The 13,465-nt window shown below is 33.7% G+C and overlaps 1 protein-coding gene across 2 annotated transcripts in view; it reads right to left on the minus strand.

Annotated features, from left to right (window-relative positions):
* Nucleotides 1-13,465, minus strand: part of LOC150104101 (F-box/WD repeat-containing protein 7-like) — a 234,683-nt gene that overhangs the window by 99,443 nt on the left and 121,775 nt on the right. For both annotated transcript variants that reach the window (XM_090396763.1, XM_090396761.1), the window contains exon 5: nucleotides 2,388-2,580. In XM_090396763.1, the coding sequence (XP_090252889.1) occupies nucleotides 2,388-2,580 (193 nt within the window). The remainder of the gene's footprint in view (nucleotides 1-2,387; nucleotides 2,581-13,465) is intronic.

Below are 13,465 nucleotides of genomic sequence, written 5' to 3' on the forward strand. Positions count from 1 at the left end.
AATATATCTAACAAAATAAATACAATATATATTAATGTCACTACCTCCCCGTGCCTGGAGTGGGTAATTTGCGCACCTGCTGCCTTCCTTGGATGTGGAAGCCGTTTCTCAGGCTCCCTCTCTGGAATCAAACCCTGATTCCCCATTACCCGTTACGACCATGGTAGGCGCATAACCTACCATTGACAGTTGATAAGGCAGACACTTGAAAGATGCGTCGCCAGTACGAGACCGTGCGATCTGCTCAAAGTTATCCAGAGTCACCAAGAGTTTCAGACCGAAGTCCGATTGGTCTTGGTCTAATAAAAGTGCTCGTCCCTGAAGGTCGGAGCTCTGCTGCATGTATTAGCAGCAGAGCTCCGACCTGGCTTGCCTACTCCTGTATACGGGAATAAAAAGGCGTTAGCTGATTTTTTTTTTTAATATATTAATGAATCAATATCGTCAAAAACAAGAAAAACTTATACAAAACTTGAATCACTTTTGCAACTTGGAAGTATTAAATTTTTGTTAAAAATGTATACACACAATGAAAAGAATAGATGAAAGAGGGAAAGAAACAAAATAGAATCAGAAATAAAACAAAAGCAAATGCAAAATGTCATTATCACTGAAGAAATGATCAGTACTCAGATAATATAACTTAGGAAATTATATAAGATGATACTATACACAACAAAGAATGAATCTCACTGAAAACAACTTTTCTCACATGTGTGCAACATGAATTATTATTAATGTCCCATTGTTGATATCTTACATTTCCAAGTTCTTGTAAAACGTTGAAAAGCCTCTTAATAAGTTTAAGAGAATGAATTATTACATCCACAATTTCTACTTAAAAAAAAAAATTCAGAAGCTAATCTAGCTAAGTCAATTTTTAATGATTCTGAGATTCCTTTGGTTTTCAATGTAGAACATTACCTAATTTCACTATGCAAACAATTTACGTCAATAGTCACCATTATTTTCCTACAAAATATGCAAATTCATTCAGATTCCAATTGCAACTTATAACCATAAATGCAAAATCTGTCATTTTTTAATATTTGGCTTTAATGACTTAGTTTGACTGTCTTCTGAACATATTCACATTGAACTTTGATGTAGTCAATTTTAGAGTTACGTATCTTTCAGCTAAGGCCATTATATCAAGCCACAGAGGTATTGCCATCCTCTGTAGCTTAGAAAAGAAGAGTTGACAGATACTGGCAAATCTCTGTCAGTATTTAAAATACATCTAGTATAATTATTAAAACACTAGTACTCTGGATGAACAAGAATGTCTCATACTGTTGAATCTTGTTTTTTTTTTTTTTTAAATCCATATGATATATTATTACTGTATGTAAATTAATTTTTTAATGCCGAAATGTAACAAATAAAAAAATTTGATATTTATGTGTTTGGTAGTCACACTTGAGCACCACTACTCAAGAGCATTTGATCACATAATATATTATATCTTATAATTTTTTTGCTCCTGGATTATGAGCTTTCTGTGTGGGTGCACATTATGTAAATATTAGATGTGTTTTTATTATCAAATTTGCAACTAATACTGATATTCCACAAGGTTCCATTCTTTGCCTACTCTCTTTCTCGTAATATCAAATCTTCCTCAGTTTTTCTGAAAATGACACTACAGCACACTCCATTTTTCATTTCTCAAACCTTATTGCACTGATTTTTTTTGCAACTGGGTTGTGAGCTCACTGCCTGTGTTAAATCCATTTAACACATTACATGTTAAATGGATTTTTATGCTCAAATTTGCAATTAATGATGATATTCCACAAGACTGTACTCTCTTCTTTGTTATATTAACAACCCTCCTCATTTTGAGCGTTTATTTTTCATATATAATGTATACTTTGTAAGTTGATCAATGAAAAATACAATTTAAGTACAGAACATATGCTGCTGATTTGTCTTCATGGACATGTTCTAATGCGTGCTTTCATTCTTTAACTACCATTACTACAAAATTTTTTTAATAGCAATATGGTTTATTTATCAGCACTGTATTAAAGATATGGAGTGATAATTCTTTTAAATAAGAAAAAAATAGAGGATAAAAAAAAAAAAAAAAAAAAATAGGCACCACATAGATTTTGCTTTCCATTTGCTTCCTTTTCATGAATTTGAATGCAAACAAAAACATTACCACAGCTCTAGTTGCAAAAATTATATTGAACTAAATTGAACTCATGGTACAATTACAAAAAATAAGATGAAACGTGAGGAGCACAAAGTGTGGCATAAATAATTAAGATAAAAAGATCCTATGTACAGAGTTTGTAACAGAAGCATGCTGGGTTATATGTTGATAGTTATTTCAATAAACTACATACAGTTAGTATTTTTTTTAGTTAAGTGGCAAATACCTGAAATGTTGTCAACCAAGCTTCAAGTTCTGGTGGATGGTTTCCTTTGGAAGTGGTACGCTTTCTAGCAAGACCTATGGTAATATCTTTCTCAATTATTTCATCATCTCTCAGATCACAATCAACAGTGCCATTACCATTAGTAGTAGAAAGAGGAGCAACGGAAGAGGAGGAGGAAGAACCACTTTCAATCCTAAAAGATAAAATAAATCTGAATAACAAAAATGATCTACTACTGTTAGAGATCAATACTGGTTAAAATTTTTTTAAGCTAAGTTTCTAACAATGAAATTTTGCAGACGCTTTGCTGTATTTTGAAATGGTATGGTTTCAAAAGCAGTAGCAACTGTACTAGATCAAGTACCCAAAATTAATTTTACAATGTAAACAATACCAATAAATTACTTCAAGTTTCTGCATGGATAAATATATTTCCAGCACAATATAGGCACTTTCCCAGGGAAAAAATTTTCACATTATATGCTACACTTTAAATTATTCTGTACCTTATGTTCCAATAGATCCATTATCTGATCATATAAATATTAGACAGTCTGGTTCTACACATTCTGCACACAGAGACCAAAAAAGCAGAAGCAGGAGTTATGATTTGGATTCATTACTCCTGCTTGTGCAGAATTTTAGATAACAAACTAATAAAACATTCTGAAAACTTTATTTTAAAAGTACAGAATGGATTTAGAAAAGGACGATCATGTATAGACCCGGCCTTTTGCCTAAAATTAATAATAGAGGAAAGAAGAGAATACAATTTAGAAACACATATTGCATTTATTGACTTTGAAAAAGCATTTGACAAAGTTAAAAGAAACATATTATTTAACATATTAAAAGAAAGACAAATACCAAATAATATCCTAAAAGCTATCACAAGTATATATGAAAATAATCAAATACAAATAAGAATAAATCGTGAGCGATCTTAACCAAGGAGTCCGACAGGGATGTCCCCTCTCAGCAACTCTTTTTAATATATACCTAAATGAAATAATAATAAAATGGAATAAAAATTTTCATGATGGTATTAAACTTTCTCCTACTGTGAACTTAAACACTCTCCTTTTTACCGATGACCAAATAATAATTACAAATTCTGAAGATAACTTACAGAAAGCTATTTTAAATCTAAATGAGATAGCCAAAGATAATGGCATGATAATATCAACACAAAAATCAAAAATTATGGCCTTTAAAGGACAAGATCAAGTAAGAACTAAAATAGTAATAGATAACAAGATTTTAGAACAGGTGAATTCATTTAGCTACCTAGATTGTATGATTACATATGAAAATGAAAAAGATATAAACCTAAAAATTGCAAAATATTTAAAAATAACAGGTGTAATTAAGTCTATATTTAAACCAAACCTAGTTCAAAAACAAACCAGACTAAAAGTATACAATACATTAGCCCTACCTCCTAATGTATGGAAGTGAAATCTGGACAATAAAACAAAAAGACAAAGATTAATAACAGCTGAAATGAAGTTTATGAGAAAAACTGCAAAGTATGCTCTATTTGATCACAAAAGAAATGAAGAAATTATGAAAGAATTAAACCAGGAATCGGTAATAGAAAAAATTAAAAAATATAAACATAAATGGATGGAACACGTTCAAAGAATGAAAACAGAAAGATTACCAAAACAAGCCTTAAAGTATAAGCCATTAGGAAAAAGAAAACCAGAACGTCCTCTTAAAAGATTCAACGATGACTTCTAAGGCTGGAACAGGCCACTCTAGGACTAAATCCTTGATAGGTATGATGATGGTTCTGCACTATCTCTCAAAATATATTTTATTCATATTTAATAAAATGAGTCAAAGCCAGATAGCTTTCAGAGGTGAACTATGGATTCAAATTTACAAATATTAAGAAAAAAAGGTGAAACAGTTTGAAAACTTTAAAACTAAGCAATCAAGTCTGAAGAAAACAATGGCTGGCTCAACCAGCAAATCAAGTGATGAAGTCTGCAAGGATAGAAAAATCAGAACTTGACAATGGACCTGCTAATGAAGCAGGTCCTGGGGAGAAGGGAGGAAAAAAAAAAAAAATCCTGGCAATTAAGTCAGTAATGTGTCCTTATGAAATACAAATAAAAATGTGATTATCAGTAAAAGCAGCTAATAATCTGAAAAAAGTCATGATAAAAGATAAATATAATGAAAGCAGCAAAATGTCCTGGAGGCTATTTAAAAAATAAAATGGAGAAATGGAGAAAACAGTCTTGTAAATGGAATCTGAGATAATAAAAGTAATAAACACAGAAGATAAGAATAGTCAGACTAATTACTCTGAAAAAAAAAAAAAGTATTAAATAAGATAAATAGCAACAGCAAATATTTAGGAAGAATGAAGTTATATTTGGAGGTAAAAATCTGAAATGTTCAAATATGAACATATAAAAATCATACAGTGGCCAGACTGCATAATTCAGAAGGCCTGCTCTGAGAATTACAAACTTTCTTACTGAATGTTCAGGTAAGATTTATGCAACATGTTTAAGAGGATAACAAAAATCATGAAAGAGCAACTTGACAAAGAATAAGGCTTGATACAGGTGCCATAGAGGGATTGGTTAGGATCTAATTTTTACTTGGACAAAGAGCTGAGGAAATCATAGGAATAAAAAAAAAAGATCTGTATTTAAGTTTGGTAGATCTTGGAAAAAGCATCAAGAAAAAAAGCCCTTCGAAATGCTACAATTCCATGGTGTAAATGGGACATAAGTCGTATGTCAGTTGTTAAAACCAAAAGATGTGGCAGAAAATGCTTTGATATAAATAAATGTTTTAAAGGAATGTGTAGCAGATACATTTTTATAATGGCTGACCCATGTACAGAAAAACAGAATTTATTTATCTCTACTGTAATGCATCCATATTACAAAAACATCATCAGGGAGAGAGGATATCATCAGTTGACAGCACTGAAAACATGTACAAGGCATTAGCCATAAACCATGTGGTGGTGGTGGTGGTGGTGGTTAGCTATATTCACAGGTTAACTTAGTTATGACTGAGATATGAGCAAGTAAGCTCATGCAATGAGTGGTGAATTCATGTTTCAAATGTTGTCAACCAATCTTTGCTTCTTTTCCTGATGATGTCCTTGTAATACAGGATGAAATATAGTAGAGTTAAATAAATTCTGTTTATCTGTACATGTGTCAGCTGTTATAAAAATATAATGCATTTGATATAGTCAGATATAAGAAAAACGGGGGTGCACTATTCCTGTTATTGGATCACATTATGAAATGGCTTAAACCTGATATCAAAAATAGTGACATTCAACTTGACTCTATTTGCAGATGATGACTTATTTCTAAATAAATGCAATACAAATCTTCAGGATTAATTAATCAAATTGAATAATTGCTGTAACAAATCCGGCATAAAAATAAGCAATAAAATGACTCATTTAGACAAATTATGGATTCTACAACAGTGTTATAAATAATTATTTTAATTTCCCAATGTTATATCATCTGGAGTACACACACACACACACACACAGATATTCATATTTATATATACTGACTATAACCGAGACTAGAATAACAATTAAATTTATTCAAAACGCAACATGTATCATCGGATTGTCCGACTTCTTCAGGCGTGGGAACATAGAAAGCAAGTAAACGCTATAAGAAACATTGTATCACTATAAAACGACTATTACAAAATCAGTTAGCTTTGAACTGTAGCTACAATCCGTGTTGAAGTTCTGTAGCTGCGTTAAGTAGCTGCGTGCGTCTAATTTCACGCGTGTGCCATATCGGATAGCAGAGGTTATTATTTATGTGATGAGGGTCCATAACAATTTCCTTAGACTCGACTATGCATCGTTCCACCTCGTCACGGCATATATGAAGGTTTGAGGTTGTTGTCCAGTTTATCTCATGTTGACGGCCTTCATCATTTGTGTTTACTGAAAACAGTACATGGCTTGACAAGGCACTTGCTCTAGTTCTTTTGTAGGCAATGTCTCTCTGATGTTCTTCTAGACGTAGGAGGATGGATTTTTCAGTTTGGCCATAGTATTGCTTCCCGCAGTCACACGTGATTTTGTACACTCCTGGGAATTGTAGATGGTTGGGAGCTTGTTTGTATTTGCTTAAAATCGATCTTAGGTTAGGAAGAGTAGAGAAACAGGTTTTTATGTTGAACTTTCTTAAAATTCTTCTTAGTTTCGTGGAGAGTGAGCTGATATATGATAAGGAGATATGACCTTTTGGATTGTCTTGTGTTTCTGAGTTGTTTTGATGGCGGTGGTATAGATAATTATTAATAGTTTTCGACGAGTAGCCATTACTTGTGAAGGTTCTTTGTAGATGTTGTAGTTCATTTTTTAGATCTTCATCATCTGACAGTATAGATTTAGCACGATGTGCTAGGGTTGAGATGATACCCACTTTCTGTGCAGGATAGTGATGTGAGGACGCATGCAGGTATCGATCTGTGTGTATATCAAAATGAACTACAACATCTACAAAGAACCTTCACAAGTAATGGCTACTCGTCAAAAACTATTAATAAGCATCTATACAACCGCCATCAAAACAACTCAGAAACACAAGACAATCCAAAAGGTCATATCTCCTTATCATATATCAGCTCGCTCTCCACGAAACTAAGAAGAATTTTAAGAAAGTTCAACATAAAAACCTGTTTCTCTACTCTTCCTAACCTAAGATCGATTTTAAGCAAATACAACAAGCTCCCAACCATCTACAATTCCCAGAAATGTACAAAATCACGTGTGATTGCGGGAAGCAATACTATGGCCAAACTGAAAAATCCATCCTCCTACGTCTAGAAGAACATCAGAGAGACATTGCCTACAAAATAACTAGAGCAAGTGCCCTATCAAGCCATGTACTGTTTTCAGTAAACACAAATGATGAAGGCCGTCAACATGAGATAAACTGGACAACAACCTCAAACCTTCATATATGCCGTGACGAGGTGGAGCGACGCATAGTCGAGTCTAAGGAAATTGTTATGGACCCTCATCACATAAATAATAACCTCAGCTATAATCTACCGGACTCTTTCAGCTCTGCTATCCAATATTGGCACACGCGTGAAATCAGACGCATGCAGCTACTTAACAATAGAACTTCAACACGGACTGTAGCTACAGTTCAAAGCTAACTGATTTTATAATAGTCGTTTTATAGTGATACGATGTTTCTTATAGTGTTTACTTGCTTTCTATGCTCCCACACCTGAAGAAGTCGGACAATCCGATGAAACATGTTGCGTTTTGAATAAATTTAATTGTTATTCTAGTCTCGGTTATAGTCAGTAATATATAAATATGAACATATCCCAGTACCGAGTTAATACTACAAATTGCTATATATATACAGATTACAAGCTAAATTACATAAATTACTAAATTACTAAACGTCTTTCTAAAATTATGAAGAAAATACAATTTTGGCACTACTTACAAACCTATCAACCAAATTTACAACTTATTACCTTCTCCTAAGGACAAATTCTCACCCTTGATGTTACCTGGTGTTTATGAGATTCCATGCTCATGCAAATTATCTTACTTTGGACAGACAGGTAGGTCTGTTCAGAAACGCATCTCGGAACATCAAGACCACATTCACCTTCTTAAACCGCAGAAATCTGGCCTCTCTCAACACGGAATTGAAAATCCAAACCATAGGATCCATTGGGAAAAGGCTAAACTTTTACATAGATCTTTATTTAAACATGAACGTTTATACAAAGAAAGTTCTGAAGCCCTACTACACAGACCAAACCTAAACCGCAACGACGTTCTTACTATTCCTAAAGTATGGGAAATTATCATACAAAACTGTGTTAAATAATTAACGTTTTTTTTTTTTTTTTTTTTTTGTACTACTTTAGCACGTTATGCACGTTTTCATGAGATTCTATTGTAATCATGCGCCCTAACTGTATGTTATTCCTAATTTTTGTTTAAATACTGTACTGATGATGTCCTAAGATACTTAGGATGAAATATTTACAATCAAATAATTTTCACTTTGTTTTATACGTGTTTTAATTAATTAATTAAGCTAAATTACATTTCACACAGTATGCTAAAACACAAAGATTTGATCAACGGTTATTCTACTGGCATGACCTCTAGTAAAAATAAAATGAAAATAAAATAAAATAACTATATCAGAGCTATATTCTATTTAAGACAACATCAGAGAAACATTCTTTCATATAGGTAGTTTTAATGCTGCAAAAATGATGTCCTAATTTAACATGGCAATTGTTATATTAGATTTAAGATCCTGGATTACCTATGGCCCTATTTATAATTAACTCTTAGGGAGAAAGGTTAAGTGAGTAGAATATGTGCCTTCCATTTTATTGGGATTTTTAGACCATCATTAAGGTGGTTGATAAGAATCTCACAGGCTTCCTTAAATTTACATTCATACCATGTTTTGGTGTGATGTAAACAACAGGTGCTTTTCCAATTAATTCTATGTAAAGTGCTCAGGGCATGATCAGAAAGGCCAGCTTGACCATAGTTATTATATTTAATGTGTTGTTTACGTTCCTTTCTTCTGATAGGAATTGTGTGTCCTGTTTCCTCTATATAGGGCAAATTACAGGTGCAATGAATACGGTATACTACAGGGTGGGCCAGTGGAGGAAGTGGATCCTTGGATGAGTTGAGTAAGTTCTTTAATTTTGCATGAGGTTTAAAGGTGGCTTTAAGGCTCTGTAAGGAGCTATTCTACAGACATACAACCTTAAATTAGTCAAAACATTAAATTAGCTGTATACAAGACAGTATTCAAACCAATTTTAACTTATGGATCGGAGAGCTGGGTTAGAAATAAAACCTTTAACGGAAGATTAGAGACCGCAAATATGAGACTCCTCAGAAAGATTAGGAGTGTGAACAGATGCCATCAATGGCAATATCATATTAAAAACAATTATATTAGGAAAGATCTTGACATTATTAGCATCCAGAATGTCAGAAAGTGTCAGCAGAGCTAATCTCAGGTAGTATGGTCACTTAAACAGAATGGGAGAGGAAATATTAGCAAAACAAGTTTTCTCTGCCAGGTTGGCAGAAAGAATACCAAGATATAGGTGGATTGATACGGTAAAAAGTGTCTTAGAAGACAGAAATATAAGATCTGATAATGTTGGAGTCTTGACAGGTAGCAGATTGCAGGCGTAGATTGATCCCTAGGTAGCAGATTGATTTGGAGGAAAATTGTAGATAGGAAGTTAGTGGTGATTTAAGTTTTTCATGTAGTACTATCATGTCCTGTACATCCCTTGAGAGTACATGTCGAAATTTGATGATGATATGTATATATCTACCCTATATATATAAAATGATAAGCCTTTTTATGTCACGTTTTGAAACTAAGGGCTACCCTGAGTGTGGAGTCTTCAAAATTCGAGTCATCAGCCTACTAGTCCGGAAATCGGGGGGTTGGATGCCGTAGGTGTCAGAACCCCCCCCCCCCTTTACGAGTCTTCAAAATTCGAATCATCAGAATTCAAGGAGAACCGGCCTACCAGTCCGGAACTCGGGTGGTTTGGACGCCACAGGCGCCAGTTTTTTTCCTTATTTTCAGCTTTTATGTCACCTTTACCCTCCATGATTTCTTATCTCCTCAAGAGCCACCAAAACATTTTATCATCATGATAAAATGCCCCTAATGTAGAAAAAATAGATAGAACACTAACTTAAATACAACGTTAAGACTACCTTCAAATCCCTTAGCTCTTCCAAAGATCCTATTCCATACCTGGCCTGCAGGAGTTTGCAAAATTCAATGTACATGTAACCTACCTTACATAGGGGAAACAGAAGCACCATCCCAATAAGAAAAGATGAACACAAACGACACATTAAATACCTCCACTAAGGTAAAACAGGTCAATCAGACCATGCACTCCAAACATGCCACAGAATTGACTGGAAAGGCACCAAGTCCCTACACTGTGCCAAAAAATTCAAAGAAGCTTGTGAAATGCTGAAACATTATCCAAATGATGGATTAATCATTCCAAGAATGTGGAGGACCCATCCGCAATCGGTATAACAATAAGAACGAGCCCAAACAGAAGAAAATCTGTTTGGGCTCGTTCCAATACAAGAAGACTTTAGAAATGTTTAATGTAGTTCCATTTATATTTTATTTTTTTGTATTTTACTTTTTTTTTCCACAAGAGGTCAGGCTAAGTTAAATGATTAACAAGCATTTAGATTCATCTTACATTTGTATAGTACAGTGTCATGTAGCTTGTATCTTATACATATGTATTTTTCCTGATGATGACTTCAATACAGAGGTCGAAACATCGAATGTTACTTTCCTAATGTTAAGTAAAGTATTTATTCTAACACGTGTTGTGTCTCCATAAATTCTTCACTATGGATCACGATCACCATTTAGTGTTGAGCAAAATAAAATCTAATTTCATACTGAGAAGAAGAGTATTTAAGAAAGTTTTAAAATGAATCAAAGCTGAGCAGTTTCCAGAGGTGAACTGTAGACTCAAATACACAAACATTCTTCAAGAAAAAATGAAAGAGGTTGAACACAAGAACCAAACCTTGGAGATTTGGTAGGAAACCCTGAAGAAAACACCGATTCATTCAGAGGCATGTGGTAAAGTTGTCTGTAAGGATAGAAAAATCAGAACTCCATGGTGGGTTCAGAAAATTAAAGAGGCAGTGAAGGAAAAGAAGAAAGCATATCAAAATCCTGGCAAATAAGTCAGTTTGTGCTCTTAGAGAATACAGAGAAAAATGTATGAAAGTGAAGCGCTGTGTAAAAACTAGCTAAACCAAAGTCATGGAAAGACTTTGGTAAGAACATACAAAATAAATATTAGGAAGGTGGCAGAATATTCTGGAGGCTATTGAAAAAAAAAAGCTTCAAAATGGAAGAAAGAGTACAGTAAAAGGAATCAGTGATAATAAAATTGACATGAAAACTGAAGATAAAGATATTATAGATGTTTCTAGAATTACTTTGAAAGATTGCTAAATAAAACAAGCAGCATCAGCACAGTGGTAGAAAACATTCAACAGGAATGCAATCAGAATACATATCAAATACTTGACGTGGAAAAATCCATCAAAAATTGAAATGTGGAAAGGCAGCTGAAGTAGATGAAATTTGACCAGAAATGCTCAGATATAGAAGTATAAAAGTTTTACAGTAGTTGCACTGCATAATTCAGAAGGCATCAGAAGGTTGAAATCCAGATGATTGGAGCAGAACTCTCATACTATCATCAATAAAAAGGAAAATAAAACTGAATGTGTGAATTACAAAGGAATTTTCCTAGAAAGATTTATGTAAGTATACTCAAGAAAGGGCTAAGAAAAATTGTGAAAGGAAATCTTAGCAAAGAACAAATCTAATTCAGACCAAATGGAGGCATCCAGGATAAGATTTTCACTTTAAGACAAATAGTTGAGAAATCTTGGGAATATAACAAAAATTTATATTTAAATTTCATAGATCTGGAAAATGCATATGACAAGGTGTCAAGAGAAAAGCTGTTCAGAATGCTACATTTATATAGTGTAAATGGAATATTATATTAGGCAATGTAGTCTATATTTGAGTTCTAATTCAGCAGTAAGAATCAAAGATGGTTTGATGTAAAATCAGGTGTGCAACAAGGGTGTATATTATCTCCACTATTATTCATTATCTAGACGGATAAGGTAGATAATGAAGGAAAGTGTTATTAAAAGAGATATCAAAATTTGAGATCTTAAACTTCTAAAATAAATCCACAAGTCTGCAAGATTCCCTGACTAAATTGAAGAACTGTTACATAAATAAAAACAAGACAAAGATGATGAAAATAGGTAGAAACATTGAAAACATCAATTGTATGCTGAATAGTGAACCTATTGAACAAGAAAAACATTTCAGCTATTTAGTTACAATTACAATTTTAAGGGGTGCTTAAGGGCCAAAGCTGTATAACTGAGAGGAGACTTCCACATAGCCTTCAAATGTGGAGAACCGACCAAGGCTTCTGACCTAATATCCAATCCTCACCTTCTCGTGGTGCACCCTGTTGGGTATCTACCTGGATACTGAACGAACAAGGATGGGCTGGCAATTTGGGATTTAGCCGACCATACAACATGACAAAATTCCATGCCGGATGGGGCGTCGTCCGGTTAAACAAGGCCCCCATTGTTTTCGCCAGGGCGAACATCGAAAAGTCAATTACTGGAACAAATCAACATCACCAGAGTTCAAGATCGGTACTATCAACATAAGAAGCCTGAATGGCAAAGAAATGGAGCTAGCTGAGGAATTAGATAAGTACCAGATCGACATAATTGGGGTGACTGAAACAAAAAAAGACAAAAACTGGTGAGATCTTTCTGAGCAATAAATACATAATGTTATATTCAGGCAATGACAATCAAGGAAAAGCAGGAGTAGCCATAGTATTCAACACTAAATATGAGGCTAATCTTCTTGAATATCGGGTAGTCTCAAGTAGAGTGATTTGGGCAAATATGAGAATGGGGAATTGGACAATGAGACTTATTTGTGCCTATGATCCCACAGAAGATTCTACAAAGGTAGAAGTGGAGGAATTTTTTGATGTTTTAGAAAAAGCAACTGACACAATGAAAAAGGAAAAGTTGGTCCTTGTTGGGGATCTAAATAGCAGATTAGGAAATGATTGTCAGACATACAAAAATATTTTGGGAAAATTTGGAGAAAAGAGAAAAGCTAATAATAATGGCAAATACTTGTTGGATTTATGCTCAGGACATGGACTGGTTATTCTAACACCACGTTCCAACATAAAAATATGCACAAATTCACATGGAGAGAAGAGGCAAGAAATAAGAAGTCTCATTGACTATGTTATTGTTGATAGTGATGTTTTCTCCCTGGTGCAGGACACCAGAGTGTACTGAGGATTTGAAATTGGAAACTATCACAATTTAGTCTTGAGCAGGATAAAATTGAATTTCGTATTGAAAAGAATAACATGTAAGAAAGTTTTAAAGCAAATAAAAGTTGAGC

Source organism: Typopeltis vanoorti, chromosome 8, assembly GCF_054136105.1.
Source record: "Typopeltis vanoorti isolate ZY-2024b chromosome 8, IOZ_Tvanoo_1.0, whole genome shotgun sequence".
Classification (NCBI taxonomy): domain Eukaryota; kingdom Metazoa; phylum Arthropoda; class Arachnida; order Uropygi; family Thelyphonidae; genus Typopeltis; species Typopeltis vanoorti.